Here is a 23840-nt window from a genome sequence, read left to right as displayed (position 1 = left end):
TCCTCCTTTCCCCTTTCCTCTCTTTCCCTTTCGCTCTTCTGACGTGACAACAAAAACTATCATAAGAATAAAGTATGTCTGACATCTTTTGTGGCTAAATACCAAATAGAGAGTTTACAAACTGCTCAAATCAGGTGAATGTGAAGCACTTCCTGTCAAACATACCACAGGTCGACCGAACAGTCTGTGCAGCCAAGGAGTCCTTCCTGGTGGCTTCTCCACAGAGGACTTCTGACTGCTGATAAAACACAAACACACTTTGACTTTTCACCATCAACTCATGTTTACAATCATTTGACAGCATTGATTGAATGGACTGATCACTCTCCATAGTCAATACAGCAAATAACAGAATAGTGTCATTTGACTCATTTATTCAACTTTGAGTCATTTATGAAGCAAAAATCTCAAACATTTCCTGGTTCCAGCTTCATAAATGTGAGGATTTGCTGCCTTTCTCTGGTTTATGTCCTTGTTTACTGAATATCTTTTGACATTTGTAGATGTCAACTTGGAACTTGTAGACTAGAATGAATAGATTCATAGAAAAAATCATTCATAATGAAGATAATTGTTAGTAGCAGGTGTAAACCAGAGCTGGTTTTAAGTGCAAGTCAAGTCTTTGTAAGCAAATGACAAGTTAGTGTGTGACGCAGGGGACCATTACAAATATAGAAAAAGTAGAAACCCTGTAACACTTGTAATAAATCCTGATGATTCAACTCTGTGCTCACTCTGGAGGCTGTAGTTAGTGTTGATGTGTTGGAGTACATCATGATGGAAGTTTCTGACTCCATACATTTAAGAGAAGTTGACTAAATATCAGAAACACCTTTCAATATACTGTAGTCCACTACAACATCACTACAGTCTGCATCTCATGGTACAGGTGTTTCTATTTTTCTGCTCACTCAGTTCACTGTGTGCAGGTGAACTTTTCTTACCTTGCACTAGAGATGGAGTACAGCTGGCTCTCATCTTCCACAACTGACACTTGATTTTTCTGTTCAGGATAAAGAAAAATGTAGCAAATTAATTGTTAATTGAAAGAAAAATCATGTGTCTTAATAGCAGATATAAGCTGTGTTCACAGACCCTGCTATCTATAAAACTCTTGTTGAAGAAAGTCAGAGAAATAGCACTATTTCTGACTTCCAAGTTGACATAAACAAGGTGGAAAGTACAGAAACTGTGTAACATTTGTAAAACTAACCTTTCGTAAACAGCGAGGCATTTTAAACATGGTTGCAGATCTTTCCGTAGATACAACGTGAGTAAAATGTTAACCAGCTGCTCTGTACTGTTTCAGGATCTTAAGTCAAAATCTGCTGAGCTGAATCAGAATGTCTTTTGTTGCATCATGACATGACAGTTCTAGAATGTCAGTCTCTATGACACAGACACTGCTGTCCATCCAATACTGTACATTATAGAATACAGACAGTCTACATGATTAAAATCATATATAGTCATTGCTACTAACAGTAGATACAGTATTTTAGTCTTGACTGCCTCACAAAGCATAAGCAAAGTGTCAACAAATGTTCAACAAGCAGACAAACCTGAATTTATAAATGAATATATATGTAAATGAACTTAATAGAATGTATTTACTGTCAATTATTATCATAGATCACTAATAATATCTGATCCTGAGCTGATGGCTGAGATCAGTCACTGTTGGTTAGTGTGTTCTTTAAAAGGCTGGCACTGTTTTATGTTCTCTTTACTGTCAACAAATCCCATTAAAAGACCAAAACCAATAGTGTGTTCATCCATCTCTCCATACTTTCTGTCTCAGAAAGTCTCCTACTGAAGATTCAAGTCTTTGAAAACAGCTCACAAATTACAGTTTCAAACAAGGTTCAGTAAAGTCCTCTCAGCTGGGCACTGTAGTCTTTAGATAGACAGACGGATAAAAAGTCACTATTTTCTACAGTGGATTCATATATATTTTCATTCATCTGTTTACACTGGTGCAGTGTTTCTTAAACTTTGGGTCCCAACCCAGGTTGGTGGCAGTGCTCCTATTGTGCTTCTCACACTAGTATCAGCTTCTAACATTTCTATTTTTATGATGTTATTTCCTCTTGTCTCTCTCCCTGGTGCCTGATGTTTTGAGATCAAGATACAGGTCCTACATGCTAATGTTTAAGCCTAAAACAAAGTCACATCACTTACTACATCATGGATATATTTTCTTGTATGTGAGTGTGGATGATGCAACAGTGTGGCTCATTGATGTATTTTGAATAGTTTTTGGGCAACAATGGAGCTTTCTATACATTTCTATGGCACAGAGGAATCAGATTTATAAGTCTTTAGATTTCATGGGATTTGTTGACAATAAAAAATATAGAATATTCTCAAATACTCACCTCCAAAGTTTGTATCTCACTTCATCATGAAGGTGGCAGCAGTTTGGATTCCCTGCAGTTCCAGTGGACTGTAATGACCCTGATTCACAGCAAAAATACATGAATAAATAATCCTTTTCTTTGAAGCTTCATTACTAGTTATTAAGGGCTTACAGTCAGGTATAGAATGTTGAACAGTGAAAAATAAAACATATTTTAGAAATGTATTTGAAAATTTGAGGATTTTTTTTTATATAAAGCAACATCCCAAATTTTATTTGTGTCAGTGTTTTCTGGTGGAGGCTTGATGCCCAAACACACTAAAAACATCATTTGATACACGTCATTATCTGCAAGAATCAGATTTAAAATGCCAACACAGATTTATTGTTGTTCTTTGTATTTACTGCTGCTTTACTTGGATGTAATGAATGAATGAAAAGGAGAAATGGAGAGGAGGAAAATGAAACTGAAACTAAGAGCGTACAGTAAATCATCTGTTGAGTCTTTGATGGTTATTGATTTGTGCTGTAAAACATAATTGCCGTGAAATAATCAGAATATAATGTTTTATTTCTCTCATTCAGCAGCTTTGTTCTCACTACCGCTCGCTCTCCTTGCTCGACCACTGCCTCTCTCTCTCTCTCTCTCTCTCTCTCTCTTTATTGGCATGGCTGCATACAATACTACATTGCCAAAGCACATTTACACAAACTATACAATCATAGCAAACAAATAAATAAACAATAAACAAAATAAAAAACAATAAACAATAACAATACAAGTGGGGCTATGGAAGGTAGGTAAGAGTAACATCAGATATAAACATACAACAAATGAATGATTGATGAATAAGCATGAATGATTCTCCATGTGGGTCAGGGCTCTGACAGAGCTGTGGAGCTCATGACAGGCTGCTACATATCTTGCTGCCAGTCTACAACAGTCCTCCCTCTCTCCCAGCAGGACTGGAAGTCTCTCCCACTCACTTAGATAAAGGAACTCTGGGAATATTTTGATTATTTTTGCAAAATATTGGTCTGTAATACTTTGATATTGGTTGCAGTGAGTTAAGAAGTGCTGCTCTCTGTTTCACAGTAAGAAGACAACCTCTCCTCTCTGGGCAGCAGGTCTGTCTGTGTCGGCCTTCTTCCACTGCCACGTTGTGTTCACTCAGTCTGTGCTTACTCAGTGTTTTTCTCAGTTTTCTGTCAGACACTGTGGTCAGGTAGGTTGCCACAGTGTATTCTCTGTTTAGGGTTACGTATGTTTCTATTTTGTTCTGGGATTTTGTTAGTTCTGTCCAGTAATCTCTGTCTTTTTCTTTTTCTTATCAGTGGTGGCTGGTGACTCAAAACATTGGGGAGGACAGGAGGAAAACCAACATGGAATCTTACAACAAACTGCATCAAACTATATTATTGTCCCACCTGATGAAATCAGAGGGGTGGGGGCAATTTTATATGCCAATAAAACAATTTGCTTTCAAAAACAAAAACCCCTGAGTGGTGAAAAGGCTGCTTCTTTAAAGACATTTAGCATATACATGTTGTTTCTAAAGCAAAGAAGTGCTCATTTTAGCCGTGGAGTGGTTCAGATCTGTCATTTTACCAACAAAGTGAAGTTCAAATTTATAGTAGTCTATCATTCTTTGGTGACAACAACAGACAACATATCACATGATTTACACGTGTTTCTTGTGTATTTTCTTAATATACAGAAATATATAAAGTAGCACAAAGGTTATAATGTGATACAGGAACAGATCAGTGCTGAACACTAAAACATTCACAGATCTAAAAGTGTAGGTTCACATCAGAAAGTGTGTGTGAACGACATACAAAATATAGTCTACAAAGCTGACATGTTCACACTAGGAGTGCAACGGATCACAAAACTCACGGTTCCGATCGTATCACGGATTTGAGTCACGGATCGGATCATTTTTAGGATCAGCGAAAAAAAGGGGGGAGACTAATAAAACTTTGTTTTCTATTTATTTTGTAACACACTTACAGCCAGAAACAGCAAGGAACTTTTGCCCATGGTCTTAAATGAAAACAATATTTAAGATGTCCAATGTTTAATTAAAATGAAATATATAAAGTACTCAATGCTGATACCTTCCTCTTTTAAACACGGTAGTGAATGAAACAGCCTCTGTCCACATCATCAAAACTTGATGATAACTTAGAAACATGAACACACGTCTTGTCCTGCAGCTTGTTGAACGAGCCACCAAACAAACATTCACCGCTAACGTCAGTTAGCAGCTAGATGCTAATTAGCTGCTCAGCTGCAGCACATTAAACAGGTAAACATAACTGCAAATGTCACTTCAACCCGTTAGATGCTGGTTTGATCGTTGCTCTTCAAATTCTCTGTTAGCGACACGCTGTCTGTCCATGACTTGTACTTACAGCAGTTTGTTTACTTTGTCTTAAATGAGACATTAAATTTTGCAATTAATCCGCAGTTCATATATCTGCCGAACAGTGGGGGGGAGGGGGTCACGGATCAACTACGATCCATTACGTTACACCACTAGTTAACACTTGTTATTCTAGTTACTTTAAGCTTATTACTCAATATACGACTCAGCTTAAAAACGAACTAAAGAAACTGTCAGAAGCAAGCAGCCAGACCTCCTGCACACTAACGTTAATCATGCAACATCAACAGGTGACTGAACAACCACTCAATTAAAAACCAATGAATGAGTGAGTCCAGACAGCTCACTGTAACTTCAACAAGCAAACTACCCACAGCACATTATATGATCTCTGCTGCATTCTTTTTAAGGAGATAACTCATGTTATCTGATGTCTTCTTCAAGTCATAACGTCCATTTGTGGCTGTTGGTCATCTTGTTTGTTAGTTAACAGAACTTTGTGGCTGCTAGTTAACCAGTCTGATATCATTATCAACAATGACAAACAAGCTAACTCTCCTGGTTGTTTCTCCGGTTGCTTCTCTCTCCAGCCTCCCCGGCAGCGTCCTGCTGCTGCGCTGCACAGCCCAGATAATTTCTCCCGTTAGCTTAACAACAGTCGTTAACAGTCCTTCCATGGATGTATAAAGAGTCCTTCAGGCTGTTACAACAAGCCAGCTGTTGAATTGGCTAACGCAAGGAGCTATCTACTGCTGCTACTCTGCCTTACAGTGGAGAGAATTGAAGATGAAATCTGGAAACTATCATTGGACCAACTCGATGTCAATATTGCATTCTGGTTGTTGATTGGTTAGGGAGGACGTCCTCCCTTGGAGCGTCATTTTACGTGTCTTGGCCAATCACAGATTAGCATGAAAAAAAATGAAATACATTAAATCCAGTGTAACAGATTCCGCCCAGAGGAGGTCAGCAGCCACCCGTCCTCCTCTGTCCCCCACTCCCTCTCACTATCCCTCACTGCCCCCCACCACCACTTCACACACACTGCTCTTTCTCCTCCCGCCCTGCAGGTGTCGCTGTAAACAGAATTTCAATAATGGATTTTTTCCAAAGGACAAAAAATATTTTATGAATAATACTGAGATTTGTAATGGTTTATTTCAACCAAATATTCTTTTTTATATTTTGATCTCCCTCTTGCCTCTCAAAAAATAGAGGAGGATCAATCTCCTCTGCCTCTATGGACCAGCCTCCACTGATTACAACCTTGATGGACCCCGCTGCACTGTTTGAAAAATTCAGTTCTTTTTTTGTCCAATTTTTACAGCACACTCATTTTCTGAGTACTTGCATTTAATTAAGTCATATACTTTGCCTCCAATGCCATTTCGGAGCAACTGGTAGAAAAGACCATTGTGCCAAATCAAATCAAAAGCTTTCCTGAAATCCACAAAGTAAGCATACATTTTTCCTTTATGTTTTTGGTGTACATGTTTTTGGATTAGAGTATGGAGAGTAAATATGTGATCTGTTGTTCTATGTTTGGGTATAAAGCCAATTTGGGATTTACTTAGTATGTTGCTTTTGATCAGGTAGGACAGTATTCTTGAATGCTACAAAATAGTTTCCACAAATTACAATTTACACAGACACCTCTATAATTATTGGGATTTAGATTGTCTCCTTTTTAAAAATAGGAGTAATCAGTGCCTTGTTCTAAATTTCAGGATATATGCCACTTTTTAATACCAAATGTAATAATTTTAGAACAGCCATTTAAGTTTGCTACTACTGTGTTTCAACATTTCTGTCCTGATACAATCAAAACCACAAGCCTTTCCATTTTTAAGATCAGCCAGTTTCTCCTGTAGCTCTTTTATTGTGATTGGACTGTCCAGAGCATTTTGGTTGTCCTTTATTACATTTTCTAATGATTTTAATTTGTCAATTGTGGACATCTGATGTGTGTTCAATCTCCTTGCCAGTTCTGGCATTAAAATCCCCACATAACAACACTGAGCCGAGTGACTGGAAGTAAAGTATTTCCTTCTGCTGAGTGCTTGTAAAATTGTAGGTGTTTGTAATTATTATTTTTTCATTGAATAATGAAATGTATGTTTATTTTACATTATGTGTGTATGCAGTGCTGAAGAACAGTATTTATACATCAGTATGTATATTCAGTATCAGTATGTTTACTAAATTCTGTAAAAGCCACAATAATCTGCTGTTCAGGTCAGTAAAGACAGCTGTATGGACAAGGCCAAATAAATATGGTTAACAGCATTTTATATAACCATTGTGTGCAACTCTGCTATCCAAACATCAGCCATGATCAATGTTTTGTATAGTTAATTTAATAGCAGATGATATCAAATAATGACATCATGTGGATTTAATACTCTCTATTTTATCAGAAAGCACAAGACTACTGAGGTTTATTCTCATTTAGTATTTATGCACTGTATTATTGTTATGTTCTTATTTTTACACTTATTTTGTCACTTTATTTGAAAAACTTTGATTGCAGGTTATTTCAAAAAGCAGCAGGAGGTATCAGTTTGAAATGTTTAAAGGACATTACCCAGGTGGTACTGCTGCTTTAAAGTCAGCATATTTTTCAGTAGATGAAAAAGCTCCAACGTCAACAATTACTTGTGTATATGTAATGAACTGCTTTCAACTATTACATGTAACTTTTGCTATTATATCAATAAACTGTTTTTCAGCAACAAGCAGTCAGTGGTGTTTTTAAATGCTTTTTATATTTACATCATATATACTTTATATATTTATATAATTGAGTAAACTAGTGTTGTCATGTAATTACACACTACCAAAGGTGTGAGTCCACATGTCTAATATGAGCTGATCAGAGGGCAGACGCCAGAGAGAGTTGAGGAAGTAGAGAGGAGAGTGGTGCACTACTGATCCATATCTAATAATGAAAAGACAAACATCAAACAACAAATGCACATTGTTAATGATAATGCTAACTGTTATGAATAGAAAGGTCAAACAATGAATAGTAACCCATCAGATAATGAATACAGAGGAAGATTAGTTATTAAATATGGAAAATGAACCTCCACACAAACTAGATTCATCTCCATCCTGTTTTATGTGTGTAGCTTTCACCACTAGATGTCACAATTTGATTATTTGATGTGGGCCTTCATTATTTATTGCTGCCACATTCACTGTTTGATGTGGTGATTTGTTATTTGATGTGTACTGTGTGCCCGGCCTGTCAATCAAACCGGCCATCAAAGGCTGCACTCAATGCCTACAGAGCAGGAGTCCTGCAGGGGAGACTCTTGACCGACCGATGAAAATGAGGAAATAAAGTCTTTAGTGAAAGTCAAATGTATGCTGTCAACCAGATGACATGTTTCACACCTGATTGACAGCAGATAGCAGACTGAGGTGATAGGGAGAGTTCAAGATGCAAAACACAGTGAGAACTTTAATGTCAGATTTTCACAAGTCATAGTTGTATTCAAAGACAGTCAGTTAAAAAAACATTCTGTAATTACTATATTATATTCATATGCATTGCACTTGACTCAGTTTCTACTATTTCCCAAAATATCTTACATCTAAAAAACATGATCCTGTACAGTATCAGACATCTTTTCTTTTCTATGTATTAACACATCAGCTCTGGTGTGAATGTGTCATGCTGATAAGCAGTGACTTTCTGCGGTCAAACCAACCGAACTTGTCTGAGCTTTGTGTGAAAGGGAAGGAAGCACACGCAGGCTAAACTTAGAAGAAGTTGGAGAAAAACTCTGATCTCATATTTACCTGAAATGTAACTTCTCTCTTTGTCTTTCTGCTGCATTATTATTAAAACAAAGTAGAAACATTTGTCAGACTCAGAGCAGCTGAGTGACAGAGTGTCAGTGCTGGATGTGAGGATGAGGTACACTTTGATCTGTGTGCTGGGATTATTCTGTAAGTACATTACTGACTTTCTGTGTTTGCATGTCACAGATTAAAGAACATGTTGCTGAACAGTTAGAATTACAGAGTATCACTGGTTGAAGCAGTTTCTCTGAGAGCTTGAACAGAACACGCTTATGGTTTTTAACTACAGGGTTGTTTTATAGGCCAGATGTTGGTTGGTGACTTGGCTCAGTTTAGATTGAAGGACTGTTTTTTGAAGCAATTATTTTTGCACAATGCATGTAAATTGTTTAAGGTATTATTATGTATGTGGGTTTTGAATGTCATGATTTTCTTATTTTATTTTACGTTTCATTGTATAGAGATTTTTATTTTATCTGTTTCCTTCCTGCTTACTAACTTACTGTATATAGACTATATATAGTTTTAAATGCCTTTATTATGATTTTGACTTTCTTCAGTTTGATTATGTCTGATGAAGTTTCACTTCACTCTTCTACGGACACTCTGAAGGTGACCAATTATTTTATTTATACATGATATATAAATATTTATCATTTATTTGTCATTGACTGTATTACTCTTAATCACACTTTTTGTATCTAAAGTAGATGCAGAATTGCTTATTCCTCAGAACGATTTATATTTTGGTATTTATCATTTCTGGGCAGATTTGTATGTTTATATAGTGAGACCAGATGTTGTGCTGACCCTTGAGACAAATTGTATATTTACTAAAGAGTTTGTTAACTTCATACAGATGTGTTTTCTCTTCATGCATTCATCTGATAATCTCAACGCTCATCATTAACAGGGCAGAGTGATGACCCAGCAGAGGACACTGATGACTCTGATGTGGAGAAAGGATCATCTGCAGGTGCAGTCAATTTCAACAGTCATTACAACTTCATTCATTATTACACTGGAGGTGATTACGGGTCGACATGCAGTTCAAATGATCTCACTTACTTTGGGTAGTGACATTTGTGCTGGCTGCCACAGTGTCTTTTTTCATCATCTTATAATTGTGATAATTGATTGTGAAAGCCAAGTGCAGGACCAGCCTGTATGAGCAATATTCCTCTTATAATTATAATATCTTATAATTGTGAAACTAATGTAGTAAACAGGTGAGTGTGGAGCTGCTTTTAAGAATTTGGGACATAAAATCATTTAGTGGGCATATCATTAATAAAACAGTAAGTGTGACTACAACTTCCTCTTAATCCAATTTAATGCTGAATTCTCACGACACACTTAAAAACCATTATATTTAACACTGATATCATATTGCTGCTAAATAACTAATGTTGTAATAGCTTTGTTTATATGAAATATATAGTCAATTACAGTAATTGAGATGATTAATGAAGACTGAGAAAATCACTTTCCAACAGATGCACCAGAGTCTGTCCTCACTGTGTCTCCATCATGGCTGAGTCCTGGAGACTCAGTAACTCTGAACTGTGAGTTCAAACATCCATCTGCAGGATGGAGGTTCAACTGGTATAAGACTGTTCCCAAACTATCAGACTACTCCTATAGCTATGAGCTGCTACGTGGTAGCACCAATGGGACTGAACATGATTCCTACATCATTCATGGGCCAACACACACCAGTCACGCGTAGTCTTATTATGATGCTTGTATACTGTGAGTTTGTCACATAAACGTATATGAAAATGGAGTGGATTAAAATAAGGCGTTTTAATGTAAGATTTATATATATGACGAGTAGAGCTGGCGTGTTGCCAGACAGAGAAAAAACCGCGTAGCTGCAGAGTGGAAAAACATCTTCTGGACTTCTGGGCGTTTTTCCTCCAAATTAATGGATTATCCTGGTGAGTTAGCCACTCGAGGTTAGCTGGTTAGCATCAAGGTTCTGTTCCAAAATAATTTAATCATGTGTTAGTTTATCTTGAAAGGTATGATGAAGCAAAAAGTCAGTCAGGATATAATGTTTGTGTGACGCATTAGAATATAGCTGATGGTGCTAAACCTTTTGGCCGCTAACCACTTCGGTTTAACTGCAGCCTAGAAGCTAGGCTAAGTGCAACATGCTAAGCTGCTGATGTAGCCCTGGAAAAGCACGTAAGGCAGTTTGTGCATATTTGAAATGGACTTAAAAGCTAATGTGTATGTACTATATAATATAAGAGGCCAGAAATGTGCATTTATTTTAAATGTATATGTACAAAAAAGGGAGGGAGACTTAGTTCAGAAATGTTTATGGTAACACTTTCTAGGAAGCCCATGTCCATAATGCATTATAAACATTCTTATATTGTGTTATAATCTGCGTAAAGCACTGTATAATTATAGTTATAAGCACTCATAAATGTTCATATCTTTGTATAACAATGATCATAACACACTATAAAGCATTTTATAATGACATAAGGTATATAATCACAATATAATTATAATATTTGCAGGTCACTCACTGACATTTATTTGCAAGGATCACAGTGTATTATAATTCTCATAGTTGTAATACATTATAATAATACATTATAATAATTATTTTTAAGTCAATAATCACTGTCATAATGCATGAAAATGTGATTATAAGTTACTTCAACGTCAGGATCCTACCAGGTGTGTGTGTGTGCTGCGTTGCGGGCATGACCCAACTCATGCACACAAAGTCTGCCCGAAACTTGGGTGTCATGATTGATGACCAACTAACCTTTAAGGTTCATGTGGCCTCAGTCGCTCGATCATGTCGATTCGCCCTGTACAACATAAGGAGGATCAGACCCTACCTGTCTGAGCATGCAGCACAACTCCTGGTACAGGTTCTCGTAATATCACACATCAACTACTGCAACTCCTTACTGGCAGGCCTCCCTGCATGTACACTTAAACCTCTGCAGATGGTTGCGTCTGGTCTTTAATCTGGTTTGGGCTGTTGATATCCCTCAACTGGCTCCCAGTTGCTGCCCGCATCAGATTTAAAACCCTGACACTTGCTTACAAAATAGCAACTAAAATGGCTCCTGCCTAACTGAACTCCCTCATTCAGGTCTACACTCCCTCCTGCCCACTACGCTCTGCCAACGAAAGGCGCCTGGTACCATCACCATAACAGGGCCCTAAGTCACTAGCTAGACCCTTCTCTGCTGTAGTTCCTCGGTGATGGAACGAGTTACCAAACTCTGTTTGATCTGCAGAGTCCCTCTCAATCTTTAAGAAAAGACTAAAGACCAAGCTCTTTCGCAAACATATCTGCACTTAATGAACTGTAGGGAGAGAAAAAACAAAAAACAAAAAACAAAACAAAAAAACATGCTGCTATGCATTCTAATCATTGCCTTGTTGCACTGCCTGTTGGCATCTACGTCCTATCGGGCCCAAACTTAAGCTTTATGGCACTTACTCGTGTTGTTCTCTCCTTACTAGATCCCTGCTTGTGTTGTATCAGTCTCATATGTACGTCGCTTTGGATAAAAGCGTCTGCTAAATGAAAAATGTAATGTAAATGTTTCAGCTCCAACGCAGTTTTGCTCCGTCCTCTGCATGGTGTCCTATCCCACCAGGAGCGTTTCAGAAGCAGAGCGTTTTGTCTACAGGGAAGCCATGCACCTTTTAAATTCAATTGCACTCCTACTTAAGGAAATACTGCAGCCTAGACAAAGGAGCGTCTTTAGGCTACCGTAATTGCTATAGTAGAAGGGCAACTAAACTGCTCGATTTTGTTAACTTGTCATTTTCCTTGATTTTTGTACTATTGGTAAATAGGCCATGTAGTTAAATGGTTTCTTAATTTGTCTGTTTTAATTGTGTTCATTATTGATATACAATGGGGAGTCTGCACTTGGTGTTTTATTTTGAAAACTGACTGGATGCTCTATGTTACTGTCTGACTGACCTGAAGAAACCAGAGGGTTCATTATAATTAAACTTAAGAATATATTTCATGAACATATAAAATAGAATAACATAACAAGGCTGTACAGTGTGACAGTTTTGATCACATATGCTATTAAAAATAATTCTGTGTGAAGAGAAATATGTATCCACTCATACGTGTTACTTGTATTAAATTACTCATTTTACTCGCAAAACTTTGAATGCACTTAGAGTAACTAGTGTTTCCCTTATGTTGGGGGGGAGGTTGGGGGTGTGCTGAGTAAAAGTCGGGAGACTAAGCAGCCAGACATTTCTCTGTTTTCTATTTCTCTGTTTACTGTCTTCAGGTTAGGCTAACCTATTGTTGCTAACTGTGGAGCTAACACCCTTCACTTTTCCAGCGGTTGGGGAAACAACAGACGTGACTTTTCTTGGTCTTGACAAGCTGTAGCATTTCTTAACTTACACACTGTAGTCTGTACTGTACATCTACTATCAGACTGACCACTTATTGCAAACCTTTCCTCTGCCGCTCACATTCACATCACTTTTCTGCCGCTCGCTCTCTCATTCAACTACTCACTCACCCACTACGCACACGTATTACGTGCTGCCCTATTCCTTAAAAGGAGCTACGCTCCCAAGAGTTTCCCAGGCAACAACACAGAGGTTAACTCACGTTTTGGAACAGCGCTGCACAGAGGCTCCCAAACTCTATTGATTTCTGAATGAATGGATATTTGGTGTTATTTTTGGCATTAAAAAATACTCTTTTGTCCTGGTGGGGGATCTCGTTTCCTGATGAGTGAAAAGCACTGATAATGTATTATAAAATGATAGATATGATACTTTTATGAGTCATTATATAATGCCTCATAATGTATTATGATCATTGTTATAAAGCTTTATGAATACTTTTAAGCAGATTATAACTCATTATAAGTATATTTATAATGCATTATAGACATGGGCATCATAGAAACTGTTACCATGTTTATTTTAGTCATTGTAAGGGTTTAATCCTGTGTGTGTGCAGATTCAATTCTTGTAATTCTAATTTGATGGACACTGAAAGGAAATTCAAATTGTGTGATAACTGCTCTGCACACTTGTGTTTGGGCTGTTTTGTGTATTTTTGAGGTACGATTCTATCTGTGAGTGGAGCTGCTTCATCTGCCATCCAGATCGTCATCACTGCTCATGGATACCTTCATCTTGGCGGGATGCTGACATGTGGATGTTGCGCCGTTCCAAGGAGGCAATAGGAACCAAATCAAAGGGAACCGAACTAAGGAGCATTCTATTTTATTTTAATTTTTCCTGAGATCTCAGATTATTTTGTTCTTCTTTGGCCCAAAACAGACTTAAAAACTGATCACAACTGATGTCATAAAGAAACTGAAAGTTGACAAACAACGTTAAAGGAACATTTGAGGTGAAGGAACCCAAGACCAAATAAGACTAATAACCTTAAGGTAACTTAAGGGAAAACAAAGACTATCAAGAACTGATAACTGATAATAAGTGCGTTTTGGTCCAACAGAGGAGACATTTAATTTGTGTATCAAGCACTGAGAGTTGAATGCTTCTTAATTTCTAATTTACAGTAGTTTTGGTTGTACATTCATTTATTTTTTTTTGTTTGTTTTTTTTGGTATAATTGAGTTTAAGATTTGCATCAAACAAAGAAATGTTATTTCTAAAGAGATGCTTTGCATGTATAAAAAGAAGCTATCAGGAAAATGACAAAGGACAGAATGAATTTATAAATATATTTTCTATTATTTTTCCTGAGTCAGTGGTCGTGTGTGTTTTGTGTGGCCTGGAGGTCTTTTCTCTTTGTAGAGGTATTATATTTTTCTCTTTTGAATTAGCCTGTTATTTCTATACTATTTTTGAATTTCAAGTGTCAGTTTAATTTTCAGTAGTTTGTTTTTATTAGTTTTGTTTTTATCACAGATTGTTGGAGAGCTTATCAAAGACTGTCACAAGATGGTTCCATCCATTATTATGCCAACCATAGGCGACACTTTGTGTATCTACAGACAGGGTCTCATACACAACATATTGAGAGAGCCTGGTGTTCTTATAAGAACATCTACCGCTTCAGGGGCAAGTGAACGGCCACAGCTCTTAAGATGAACCTCAGATTCATCGAGTGGAACGACTGGTTGGCCAAAAAACATGATGGAGTGGTTGGACGCCTTTTTAAAGAGGTCAGAGTGTTATTTAATGTGTAAAAATAGCACAACACAAATGCTGTGTTTTCATGTCAGAAACCATGTATAAATTTAATATCTTTGTAAATGTATTATCTCAAAATATAAAAGTGACATTTGTTGAATGGTGTGAAGACATTATTATCAGGCCTTAATAAGGAAGCAAGGACTTTTAAAATGGGCAATTTGTATCTTGATCTGAAATTGAACTGATCTGAAATTATACAGAAATTGGAGAGAATGAAAATGGTTAAAAATCATACTTCAATTTACTGGCCTGCAGAAGTTAGGCAGAAACTACTTGGAAATTAAGCTGCAACAACTCACTTCAATTTAGGGGTCTGCTAAGTAGAAATTAGACAAACTAGTTGGAAGTTAAGCTGGTATGATCCCCAGAAGTTAAGCAGAAATTACTTGGAAATTAGGCTGCAACAACCCACTTCAATTTATGGTTCCACTCAGTAGTAATTAGACAGAAACTACTCGGAAATTAAGCAGCAACAACTCACTTATTTGTGGTGAAATTTGAGGTAAATGCTGGGGTAATTTGGAGGTAATTTCAACAAAATTTCAAATAACTTACTTGCTTATTATATCTACTTACCATGAAAGCTGAGACAAATTTTGAGGTAATTTCGGAGTAATTTCAAAGAAGTTACTTGCTAATTACCACCTAATTACCATGAAATTTGCGGACCGTACCGCTTGGACAAACCACATACACTCGCCTGACTCAATCGTGATTTGCGAGCACACGTGAAATAAGAACTTTTGACTGCTTTCCCGCTACTACAACTGAAGGCTTGTTAAAATAAGGTAAATCCAACAACTGACCATGTAGACACATTTAAAAAAGTCACACATCTTAACATACTATATTTCTAAAAATACAGGTAACGTAATTTTCATTATTATAACTATCTCATGTAGAGTCAATATATTTGAATGGAGAGTTAGTCATTGTTTTATTTTTGTTATCCTCATTTTAGACAAAAAAAAAATGCCATCATTGACCGATTTAACATCTTCCACAGAGGCCAAGAGTGAGTATAAATATACTGGAAATACCTGGAAATCACACATTGAAATCAAATCTTGCCTGTTGTGATTTCAGCATAGACCACACAAACAATACAGGGAACCTGTGACATTTTCAAACTCAGTCTTCACATTGTTACGTTCATATCAATTGTTCTATAATGTGGTCTATTGAAACCTCTTATGAGTTACATATACTTGCACAAGCAACACAGAAGTCAGGTTTAGACTTTATTATTTGCATTTTCTCTTTTACAAGAAAAACAAGACTAGGTAAAAGCCTAGTATATGTCTGGACCCTCTATGGTCAATGTGTGAAATTGTGGCCAATTTGTTACAGAGATAGTCAGTGGTAGTGTCTATAATGTGAATTCCTTGATATTAAATGTTCATCTGCAATTTTCTGTAGTGGTCCCAGTAATATATATTACTAATATATATTATATATATAACAATTATATATTATTATTAATATATATTGCAGCAGGAAATAATGGATCAATCCTGGAAAACTATTAATGTAGCACTTCTCTCCTTATGAAAGTAACATGGCGATTATTCGACCAATGAGAATTTAGTTGGATGAGAGCATATTGACCAACTAATCGACCAGTCGACCAGGAGACTACAGCCCTAGTACATAGTCCTTTAAAATCTTGACTGCAACTAATCACATCAAACGGTCCTTTATTTTAAAACAGCCATGGTTATCTTAAAAGAAGAAAATGTGCAACATATCCATATTTGAAGCTAAAAAGAGACAAGGCAGATAAATGGTAGTACAAAAACACAATTTTTAGCCTGGGACTCAAAGCAGGTGTAAGAACAGGTGGTAATGGAGCTGAGCAGAAGTAAGTTGACAATACTGAACATTTTCATGTTGATGGGTGGATACTTTCATATCCAGAGGTTTGCAGAATGATACTACAATAGTACAGGAAGATACCAGTGAAATGAAGCGATTCAGTGTGCCTCAGGTCTGAAAGAGGTCTAGCAGAGGTCTGGCAAGTTTCTTTCAATGGCCTGTTAGGAGTAGGGGGAGGAATAGGCGGCACTGGAGTGGGGGTGCGTCTCCTCTTGTTCCCCTCCTCTGGCTCACTGTCAGAGTCAGTATCACCAAATATGTGTCTAACAAACAAAGCAAAACACACAAGAGCCTAGTTAATGATGCAGCATGTGCAACACAAAAATCAAAAATTGCACCTGCAAGCAGCTTTAAAAGATGAAAAATGTTTTAATAAAAATCAACCGGACACTCAAAATGCTCAGTTGGTCAAGACTATGAGTTTGCACTAGGAATCCCTTTGTGACTTATAAAGTACTGCAGTACAAAATATTTTTAATGCTTAACGCTTACTTTACCATTTCATATTTAGTGCATATTGCTGCCTACAACAGCAAGACAAAATGTTTAGTCTTTTGATACCTGTTATGTGAGACATCTGATTAAATGTATCTGCCTACAGTAAATGGTCTTCTAATCTTGTATGTGTCATATGTCTGCAAATACCAAACCTTGGCTTAATTTTTCTCTTCTTAATGACTTCTTCCTCATCATCTGTTTGTAATTCCGAAGTATTACAGGTCAGTGAGGCCCTCAGCCTTTCTCTTGCCTTTAGGTAATCACCTGATCAGAATTGAGATAAGATGAATTATTAGTCTACCTCTGCAAACTCTCAGAAACAAATATCTTAAAAATGCCAAAATACACTGAAGGGGGGGCTTAACTTAATAGGTCCAATAGTTATGGAATCAGTACATTTCAGTGCATAATTTGGTTAAATTATGTCTCTAAACATATCCTTACCAGCTCTTGAGAGGACTCGAACATCGTACTGTTTCCAGTCTGGTCCTGGCTCCTCCCGTTTTTGGACAGCTCTATTGATGCGTTCATCACTCTTATAGTTTGGCCACCAAGTTACACCATCTTCAAACCATGACTCTGATATAATATTTACAGTCTTGGCCTCAGTAAACTCCACAACTATGTACATCTGAAAAAGAAAATGATCAGATTATTATTATTATTATTTGAAACCCCTGTTTTAATACTCTGCATGGTCATCATTTTTCTGCAATAGCAATTCAGTGTGTTTACAATCAGTAATTATCTCTCTATATAGTAGTTTTATAGTCAGACTGCCTTTCACTGAAATTCACAGGAAATAATGCATTCATGTGCTCAAGAAATACAGTTTGTAATTTCATCTCATTGATAGAAGCCTCCCTGTTTGCTGATAGCTCTCAGACAACAGTATCAGAGTAGTGTTACTTTATTGCTAAGGCAAACTTAACATTTGCTAATGCTGAAGCTTCACATTAAAAGCATTCAACAGGGGAACCACGGGTTGGCTTTTATTGTGAAGCAGTCACAATAAATGCAATGTATTTGTCACCGAGTTAAACACTGACTGCTACTGATCACAAAAAATGGATTTACAAAATAAGACAAAAGTCATTTTCAACACTTTTGTCAGCAGGTCTTGTTTAATTTTTGAAAAGGGAGTAGGGGAACCAGCAGAAACAGCCACAGTAAACTGTTAGATGAAGAGTTGCAGGCAACATGCTCTTACTGTAGTTTGTGAGAACTAACACACCTCCAACACATCAAAATAAACAACTCACTATGCCCTGCTATTGTGTGGAAAACTACTCGTGCCATGTGTGCAGCATGAGATAACACTGTGGTTGCTAACAGCACGATGAAAATAGTTGACTTTCTTATGATGCAATGAATCCTCTCGGCCTACGGTTTGCTCGACTTCAAACATATCACACACTTGTAACTCCATCTCAACAAACAGAAAGGTGTGATGCAACCAGTTACTACAACAAAAAACACAGCACATTTTCTGGCTGCCTCACCAACCATTCCTTATCTCCTACTTGTTGGTTACCTACTCTATGTTTGATCAATCAAGTTATCAATGTCAATTAATTGATTGTTGATTTATCAGTGACATCCATTTTTTTTTAAAACCAAGTGTTTTGGTGGTTTTTTGGATATTCATTAAGGATACTTACTTAATTAAAAACCAGAAGTATCCAGAACACTTTGTGGAGTAAAGCTGCTCTTCTTCATTTCTGTTGGTCTCAGCAGCGTTAAGTCAGTCTTCAGTCTTTTTGTCCGTCCATCCCTACACAGGTCCCCACCCTCACTTCCTATGCCCACCACCACAACTATGCCCTATCACTATGTAAGAAGGGCATGACAACAAACCTATCCTTATAAGGTAGGAGCACACACTTATGAGAGATCTCTGATGCTTTAGCCACCTTAAATGGCCCTGTTGGTTGAGAGACAATAAATGTTTGGAGAAAATCAGAGCTCATGTGATAGTTGAAGAACTTTTCCCTTTTTGTGAAAACTTTAAATACTACATAAATTCCCTCCACAGATTGAGTGATGTTATATACAACACCGATTTCTCTGCCTATAGCAAAAACATTATCACCTGTGGAAACTTTCATTGCCCATTTTTCTGTATGTAGCTCTCTGTACTGTGCCTCAGCTTGAAGGCCATCAGGAACAGGTCCAACATAATGTTGCCCTCTTAAACTCTTACAAGACAACTCAATGCTGCAAATCTTTTGAACCTCTGATAATCTTCTTATTATCTGAGCAAGGGGGAATTCTGGCTTTCTCACAAACCTCTTCAGTTTATGGAGGTAATTTTCATATGGAAAAGCCGAGAAAGAGTCCAAACAACCATGTAATTGTGCATCTGCAGATAGGTGGACCAAAGAATGCACATTATACACTAAAGCATCTTTGCCGTACAGCTCCCCAAAATGACATACAAATGTGGTCAGCAATGTGTTTGCATAATTACTATACACAGAGCAGAGCTGTGGACTGACAAGGATGCAAATACCTGTAGATAACAACATGAAGTTGTTATATAAATTACTGTCTACATATGGTGCCAGAACAACAGGGCCTGTATACAAGAGAATTTGTCTTAACTCAGTAGCTTTCCAACGATCTAACTCTCTGAGGGATCTTGGTTTCCTTGCAAACTCTACTGGTATATACCTACGCATCTGAGTTAGACTTTCTGAAATCCTGTCTACAAGATTAGAGGAGAAACGAAACTTCAAAGGGCCCCTCAGCCAAATGTTTAACAATCGACGCATTACACCTAAACATGCAACGTGCATGTAATCTAGGGGAAACCGAATAACCATACCAATATCTAAATCAGAAAATCCATGAGGTCCTTCATGGTGATGGTCCTCATCAGTTCTCTCTGAAAATGATGAGTCTGTCCATAACATGTAATCATTTATGGGGAATGTCATTCGTTGGTTAATGTAAACACCTGGCTGGGAACATTTATCACATCCATGGTATGCATTGTGAGCCTTTGTGTTTTTTAAAAATGCCCTCGCAGATGTATCACACACAACAGAATCCAGTTTGATGAACACTTTTTTCCCTCTGAAATGAAATCCTTCCTGTAGCTGTTGTAACTCATGTGTGAAGTCTCGCAAAAATTCATCGGCTGGATTTGGTTTTTGTCCACCACAAAAAAGGCCAAGAACAACAGGTTCCTTCATTGGAACACTTAACAGAAGTCCTAAAATGGGCCACAACTGAATATTTTTGCTTTTAAACAATGGTAACCCATCAATATTAACCTGCAGCCTAAATGTAAAGCCATCAGCAACATTGTCAATCAGCCGAGTTAAGGTGTTACGAAGCGCTGTCAAGATACCGCTATAATGATACAATCCACCACATTTTTCTTGGATTTTATAATTCACTTGTGTTTTGAGGATAGTCCTAGCATCTTTGGGGAGTTCTGGGTGGTACACCCTTAACAAACTAAGGAGGGCTGTGAGCACTACTAAAGAAACACTGAACTGTAGAGCCCAATTGGACAAGCTGTCCAAAAGGCTCACATGCTCATCTGAAAATTCAGCTTCTGCATCAGACTCTGAAACAATTACTTGTTCTTCCCGTGCTATGTCTGTGTGAAGGCCGTCTGAATTGTCATCCTCCACTTGAGGAAAGACTCTAGAATCACAGTCATTGTTGCCATCAGTGTCATTGGTGCTGTGACAGGGGTCTGTCCTAGGTACTGTCTGCTCTGATGTTAAATGACAGTCTTCAGCAATGTCATGGAGTCGTTTTTCAAGTGATAAGCGGGCCCTCCGCCTGACTCCAGAGCTTGTTAATGGAGGTTGCCTCTTTTTCATCTTGTCTCTAAAAAAGATTATGTATGACAAAAAAGAACCAATAGTGACTAATAGTAAAAATATTTGTTGACATTCACCAACATAATGAATCTGTTATCACCTCCAGAATTACAGTATTGTCTACAGACCAACATGATTATGCTAAAAAAAAATATTTTACTGTAAGGTCCCCTACAACAAGCTTTTGAAAATGAACTGAAGATTCAAATAAGTGACCAAAAAAAATATGGAAAAAGTAAAAAAGCTCTACAATATACAACCAATATGTAACTTATAGACCTCTAGTTTCACATTGGTCTCATGTGGTCTAATGGTAAGCTAGACAGTTTTCCAAAAATAAAGACATTTAAGGCTGCTTATATTTGACATGTTTTAAAATATTTGTATGAAACAAATATTCGTTAAAAAAACAAAAAACAAACAAAGAAAACACTATTTGTGCTTTGCCGAATAATGTATTTGTATTTGGGCACACCGCTACACCCTATCCCAAGGCTAACTCAGAACTAAGACCCATGGTAACAGACCAGTGTTTCCATGGTAACAATCAGTGACAACTTCTGACCAGTGGCACCACATGACAAAAAAAGAGGAAAATATGTGTCATAAATCTTGGTTTGTTAACATTTTTGTGAAGTGACCAATGAGGAGGGAAAGAGTTTTTAGAGAGTTTAGTAACCTTTTGGAAATATACAGCAGTGTGGACATCATCAGTCATTTTCATTTGAAAACTATCCTGAGTCTGGCGAGTTGGAAGAGGTTCTGATCCCTGCCACATTAAGAAGCCACAGCAGCTCACCTCTGCTACGGATTTACACTGCCTTGAGACTTTATGCTACTGTAAGTTTTTTGTATGGTTGCAATCTTCACTGAATTTTCACAATCAATTGTCTTTGTAACTTTAAATTCTTCCAGAAGACAAATATTTTCTACTGGAGTGAACAGAGCTGAGCGGTTTGACAGGGTTGCTCAATAATCAGTCATGTTATTTAGTTTCAAAAAAGTCTAAATTTACCCAGATTCAATAGCAAATTAGTCCATCTTAAAATAATTAAGAACTAGACAGCTTTGTGCACCAGATGAATTTAGAAGTCTATCTGAAATGTGACTAGAAAGTCTTTGTTTGTGAAACCAACCCCAAATGGCTGTATGTGCAAAGCCGGCAGAAACAAGACAAAAGGTGGGGCAAATTAAAAAGAACAAGCTACCTCTACCAGCCATCTCAGTGTACTAATATCATGAACCTCATCACAGTTTTACATAACTTAATCTGTAAAATTTCACTAACCCCTGACAGACATGTGACAGAAAGCACTTTGTAATAAAAAGCTTAGCCTAAATATGAAATTTGTTATTTGTTACCAACTCCATTCAGATTTTAAAATACTCATTATTGCACACTATTTAACTCTACTTGAGCTCATAAAGATGGCATGTATAGTTTGTGAATTATATAATGTAATAATGTCCATGGAGGCCCATTCAGTCCCATTGTATTTATAACTCAGCACCTGTATACAGTACAAACTCCATTCAAATTTCAAAATGCTCAGTATTGCATACTGATCAACTGTACTTATGCTTAAAATGTCATGCACTGTAAGTTTAAGAGTAACATAATGCATTTACACCGTGTTCACATCAGAATCGCCACACGCAGGTTACTGCTGTGAAACCAGTGGCTATGAAGTTCAATTTTTGTTCAGTCTGTGCCAGAGCAATTCAACACAACACCATGAACAAACCGACTAACGTTACAAGTACAGAGGTGAGTGAACCTCTCTCTTAGCTAGTCACAACAACTAAATTAACGACCAAATACAATATGCTTTTCAATGGTAATACATATTGCAGCGCATTACACAACTTATTACACAGCGATCAGACAATGAATTACAGTTAACTTTAGATGAAATTTTTAACTTCTTTACGTTACTTCTTTACTTACTGTAAAACTTTAACTAACTTATAGCCTGGATTTGAAAATTACTGTAATGATGGGGAAATCAAAGCAGGAAAAAAAAAACTTACCCTACTGATCCGCGGCACTCTGGGGGAACCTGAACCTGAAATAGAGACCGGTTGTGCTGTCAAATGGTGCTGTTTCAAACTAATGTTAGCAGTTAGCCTTAAGGTTAGCCGTTAGCCTATATGCTACTGGCTATATGAGCAGCTAACGTAACGTTAACAGACAGTAAGATGCGGATGAAAAGCAAGTTGTGGGCGACATTGGTTGTAACATCACTAATAACAAACACAGAGTTGTTTATTCATTATTAATTCTAACTAACTTAGCTAGTTCAGTAAGCTAGCCCGGCTAAAAAGCTAGCCGTTGCCGATATAATATTATTAGCAAGCTTAAATGGGAAGTCAAAACCTTCTGAAATTGTGTTAAGAGGCATAAAACCACTTTAAATACTGTTTTGTCACAACATTGTTCGCCTTACCGTAATAAAAAAATTTCCAACGCTGGAAGAAAAGCCGCCAACGGTCTCCTGCTTTTCCTTGGTCTGTTCTGATACAACTGAACAAAAGGAAAAAGAAAAATAAATCGCGCGCTCGTTTCCACGGATCTGGCCCGTAACTACTTTGACTCTGCTGACTGATTGCGAGTCTAACTGACACACCCACTCGTCAGCCTGTATGCGGTCCGTATCTGGCACGGGGATGTAAAACCGGTGAGACTGTAACATGGATCTGCCGGTTTGGAGGCGGATCCGGTCCAGAGTCAGTTGCTATCTGGGGAAGTAGCATCACATGACATGGTTAAGCTACATTTGAGTCAGAAAAAAGGGTATAAATGCAGTTGCAAGAACAATACTTTCCACTCATATCTTAAGATGTTTGTTTTGAAAGAGAACTTATTTTAGC

General features: G+C 37.3%; 1 protein-coding gene and 1 long non-coding RNA gene across 3 annotated transcripts; one reads left to right on the top strand and one right to left on the bottom strand.

The window, feature by feature from the left end:
* Position 1: 1 nt before the first annotated feature.
* Positions 2-23246, bottom strand: LOC137193234 (uncharacterized). 2 transcript variants are annotated; one of them, XM_067604529.1, is made up of 9 exons: positions 23001-23242; positions 18792-20976; positions 17575-17761; positions 17283-17394; positions 16714-16895; positions 2379-2457; positions 945-1003; positions 166-238; positions 2-38 (listed from the first exon to the last, which is right to left on the bottom strand). In XM_067604529.1, coding segments are annotated over exons 3-9 (693 nt in total). In that variant the 5' UTR covers positions 18792-20976; positions 23001-23242; the 3' UTR covers positions 2-37. The 2 variants fall into 2 exon arrangements, with proteins under 2 accessions (XP_067460630.1, XP_067460631.1); XM_067604530.1 differs by having other exon boundaries at positions 10-35; positions 23001-23246.
* LOC137193235 (uncharacterized) lies at positions 12039-14852 on the top strand. The gene is made up of 2 exons (XR_010930707.1): positions 12039-14357; positions 14470-14852. It is a non-coding gene; the product is annotated as an uncharacterized lncRNA (long non-coding RNA).
* Positions 23247-23840: the final 594 nt, after the last annotated feature.

This window comes from Thunnus thynnus, chromosome 11 (assembly GCF_963924715.1).
Source record: "Thunnus thynnus chromosome 11, fThuThy2.1, whole genome shotgun sequence".
In the NCBI taxonomy this organism is placed as follows: Eukaryota; Metazoa; Chordata; class Actinopteri; order Scombriformes; family Scombridae; genus Thunnus; species Thunnus thynnus.
The sequence above is the reverse complement of the archived record's forward strand: the minus strand, read 5'-3'. Positions and strand labels throughout refer to the sequence as shown.

Coding starts and splice junctions, on each gene's coding strand:
- LOC137193234 (XM_067604530.1), bottom strand. CDS start 17,761: ATGTACATAGTTGTGGAGTTTACTGAGGCCAAGACTGTAAATATTATA. Junction 1,004..2,378: donor GTGAGATACAAACTTTGGAG/GTGAGTATTTGA, acceptor TATCCTGAACAG/AAAAATCAAGTGTCAGTTGT. Junction 239..944: donor TACTCCATCTCTAGTGCAAG/GTAAGAAAAGTT, acceptor GTGTTTTATCAG/CAGTCAGAAGTCCTCTGTGG.